The 4,515-nt window shown below is 36.9% G+C and overlaps 1 protein-coding gene across 1 annotated transcript in view; it reads right to left on the bottom strand.

Annotated features, from left to right (window-relative positions):
• Positions 1–260, bottom strand: part of LOC135638476 (putative RING-H2 finger protein ATL69) — a 2,929-nt gene extending 2,669 nt beyond the window's left edge. The window contains exon 1 of the mRNA XM_065151594.1: positions 1–260. This exon is cut by the window's left edge and continues 130 nt beyond it. Within this exon, the coding sequence (XP_065007666.1) occupies positions 1–32 (32 nt within the window). The 5' untranslated portion in view covers positions 33–260.
• Positions 261–4,515: the final 4,255 nt, after the last annotated feature.

Genomic DNA, 4,515 nt, shown 5'->3' with positions numbered 1-4,515 from the left:
GTCGTCACCAGGTTCAGCCCCGACCCCCACATCTGCTCCGCCGCTCGTCCTATTACGGCGGGAACCTCCCCCTGCCTCTGCTCAAAGTGTTCTCCTCACGGTTGCCACAGCCGCCGCCAGGAAAAATGGGATGGATTGGGTCGGGCAATGAGGGATCGGACGGTTAAAGGTACGCATCTGGAGTTGGAAGGAATAGCTTTGGGGGATGGCAAAGAATGAGAACAGCCGAGGCGGAGAGGGAGAGACAACGGTGGGTTTCCCTCGTGTCGTATTCCATGCGCCGCAGCGCACACGGAGGACGGATCATAGCATGTTAAGATTCGTGTGCGAGTGGATCGTATCGTACCGCACGGGATCGACAATGCGGGAATGCGCAGAGCAGGCGGCTGCCGCTGTTTGGTGTGAGGCCCACAGGGCAATAGATTTTTCAATATAATAATAAGGCCGCGAATCTGTGTTTTTTTTTTAACGATAAGCGCAAGCAGATTCTTTTGAAAAGTCAACAGCGGGAAATTACAATTTTACCATTTACTGCACCGCTTTTTTAATTTAACAATATTTTTTTTATTTAAGCCATTTCAAGGAAACCTCACACTTTGATATTTTTTCATGTCCTCTATTTTTTTTAAATATTATTATAGTATTTTTGAATGAAATAGTATTTTATCATTATACTATCACATAAAAAACTTTAAACAGGTGTTTGATGTAGTATTTATATATTTTTTATTTTATTTATGCTTTGCATAACATATAGAGAGCTTAGAGTAATCTTGGTTAAGTTTTATCGTCATTTTAAGTTTATAAATGTAGATTGATAGTCGTTTTAGGTTTATAAATATAGATTGTATGCAGGAGTAAAATTATCTAGAAACAAACCATCCAGACAATTAATTTATGAGGTTTTCTAGCTCCGTAGACTAGTGTGAGGTGACAACTAGTATAGTACATAGAGTTACTTGGGTGACACATGATTGAATAGGCCTTTGGAGGTAGTGTTTAGGGTTGGTTTGTTATCTTATTACGTAGTACTCGTAGCCATGCTAAAATCCATCCGAATTCTATTGGTTATTGCAGTACACTATGATTATGAGATATGACAGATGTATGTAAAAACTATGTTCTTCGGCAACCTCGAAGAAAAAATATATATGATACAGCCTGAAAGATTCGTATCAAAAAAGTTCAGATAAAATATGCAGATCGCTTAGATTCATCTATTGACTAAAACAAGCATTTCAAAGTTTGGAACATAAGATTTGATGAGACTATCAAATCTTATGACTTCGTTAAGAACGAAGATGAGCCTTATATGTATAGGAAGGTAAGTGAGAGCACTATCACCTTTTTGGTATTATATGTGGATGACATCTTGATCATTAAGAACGATGTAGGAATGTTCTCCATAATAAAAGCTTAGCTATATGGAGATTTCTCTATGAAGGAATTAAAGGAAGTATTTTAAATCTTAGGGATTCAGATCTATAGAGATAGATCCAAGAGAATGCTTGGTTTGTCCTAGTCTAGGTATATAGACACCATTGTCAAAAGGTTTGGTATGAAAAATTTCAAGAAATGTCTCATACCAATGAAACATGAGATATCGTTTTTTAGGAGTATGTCCCTAAAGACTCCTAAAAAAAAGGGCAAACATGAATAGGATACTCTATACCTCAACAATATAGTATATTATCTATGATATGCTTTGTACCAGGCTTGATATAATACATGTTCTATGTATCATGAGCAAGTATTAGACGGGTCCAAACTTGGAGCATTAGAAAGCAGCAAATTGTATCCTTAAGTACTTGAGAAAGACTAAAAATCTTTTACTGGTATACGGAGGAAGTGACATCAGAGTTAAGGGCAACGCGGACTATAGTTTCCAATCCGATATCGATGATAACAAGTCTAATTCAGGGTATGTGTTCACCCTGAATGGAGGAGCAGTATGCTAGAAGAGTTCCAAGCAAAATATTACTGCTAACTCGACCATAAAAGCAGAGTACATTACTGCGACAAAGGCAACAAAGAATGGAGTTTGGATGAAGTTCATCATAGATTTGGGAGTCATGCCGAGCAATAAAGAGTTGATTCTCTTATATTGCGACAACAATAGGGTGATTGCTCAAGCGAATGTATTCAGGTCTCATTAGAATTCTAAGCAAGTTTTAAAGAGGTTCCACCTGATCAAAGAGATTATAACTTGAGGAGATGTAGTAGTGAAAAGAGTTTCATATGAAGATAACATCGCACATCCCCTGACAAAACTAGTGTCTCAAATTATCTTTGAGCATCACATAGATCTAATAGGGATTAGACATGTAGGTGATTAGCTCTAAGTCAAGTGGGAGGTTACTAGTCATAGGTGCCCTACAAGCCAATCACGTGAGTAATGACATATGTGATATGATACACACTCTTTTTGCTTATTCTTTATTTGATATTTTTCTTACTTTATATTGCATATTGCATGTACCGTGATGTCTATGAATATGTGCAATAAGAATCAGATCATGATGAAATCACAATACTGAGACTGATTCACCTTTAAACATAAACCCTAAATAATCTCGGTCATAGGTCACTTGAGAGAGACATCAAGATAATCAGATAGACTGGTGTGTCGTATACCCATTCATATGATAGAGGCAGCTGGTCTCATAATCAATTATGTAGGGACATTAGGGATACTGTGCAGGTGTTTATTGGATAATGAGTTCACCGATTGATCTGCTCACGGAATGCTGAATGGTTGATGATACCTCATTGTCAGACAATTATTCCATCATTGTGTATCTGGTCCTTAGACTTAAGACATTAAAGATGTCACATATGAGTCATTTACTCTTTGATACCAAACTTATGGACTTGGAAGTTCCAGATCTAACATAACCGATTATCGAGAGTGATAGTCAACCTTACGAGGGTTATTAAGTATCGAAAGAGGATCATCCACTCTTGGTGTCATTAGAGAAATATCTCATATATTTTTACTCAAACAAATCCCCTAGCCAAGGTTATTCAGATTGAGAGAGAAAGAGTTCTCCAAGACAATCTGATTAGAGCGAGACTCGAGTAGAAATTGTATGGGTCTGATAGCACCATGCCCGATATATGATATTTAAGATGTTAGATAGATAAGATACTAGATACATAATAACTAAGGATAGATAGGTCCAATGGATTGGATTCCCCTATATCATTTGGGGACTACGATGTAGTGGCATAATATATCTACAATCGATAAGTCAAGTGAATTATTATGAAGATAATAATTCACTAAGTCAGAAAGAGTTATGACAAGTATGACTCATTACTAGCTTGATAGTAGGCCTAGAGGGTTACACACATATGGTAGGTGTTGTTACAAGTAGAGTTTCGAATATGAGATACCCGTTGGAGCCCTTATCTTATTGGATATTCAAAAAGCTCCTAAGTTATTGGATCCTATAGATGATATCCAATAAAAGCCAATTAGAGATTATTGGGTAGAGATCCACTAATATAATATGCTTGGGTAGTTAGATGAAGATCTCGTACCCAATAGAGTATGATCCATTATGGTTAAGTTGATAGGGAGCCTCTATAAATAGGAGGGAACTAAAGGGTCATAGGCCAGACACTTTTTAGTTGTCAATTTTATTCTCCTCACTCTCTCCTCTTCAGATAGCAATCCTTGTTTGGGGCGTGTGGACAGCAAAAAGGCATAACCCCTTCCTGATTACGTGGTGCATGTAATAAGGAGATTTGAATATCGATTTGAGAAGGGTCTTCGTAGTCCCTTCCATGTGGATCACCACTAGAGATGAGAATAGTTGACACCCTTTATCCTCTCCCACGGATTTATAGGTTTTCAGGGATATATAATATCTCTAGGTAACACATCTTTTTTATACACATAGTTTTCGTTTTCGTGGGTTTTTATACACTAATCTTCGCACAATAATAATAAAATATTTTCTATGAAAAATTCTAAGATTTTTGTTTTCTATTCTTTTATTACACATGTGATGTCATCTCAGATTTCCTAACAAGACTTACAAGTTTGGAAGTTTCAAATCTGGTATAGTCGGTTCTTGGGAATGACAGCTAACCTTATGAAGATAATTGAGTATCAACAGATGATCATCCACCCTTAGGATCATAAGAGGAATATTTTATGTATGCATGCTCAGACAAAATCCCTGGCCAAAGTGGTTCAAATTCAAAGAGAAGAAGTTCTTCGGGAGAATCCGATTAGAGCGAGACTTAAACAGGATTCTGTATGGGCCTAACGTTACCATACCCAATATACAATATCTGAAATATTAGATGGATGAGGGACTATAGATACATGATAACTAAGGACATACAAGTCCAATGGATTAGATCCCTTGTATCGTTTGGGGACTATGATATAGTGGCTTAATACGTTCATAGTTGATGAGTCAAGTGAATTGTTATGAAGATAATAATCATAATAGTTTAATATATTAGAAGGAGTTCTAAGTTAGAAGGAGTTATGACAGAAGC

The sequence above is a fragment of the Musa acuminata genome, chromosome BXJ3-5 (genome assembly GCF_036884655.1).
Source record: "Musa acuminata AAA Group cultivar baxijiao chromosome BXJ3-5, Cavendish_Baxijiao_AAA, whole genome shotgun sequence".
NCBI lineage: Eukaryota > Viridiplantae > Streptophyta > Magnoliopsida > Zingiberales > Musaceae > Musa > Musa acuminata.
Note: the sequence above shows the minus strand (reverse complement) of the source record. Positions and strands in the feature narration are given on the sequence as shown.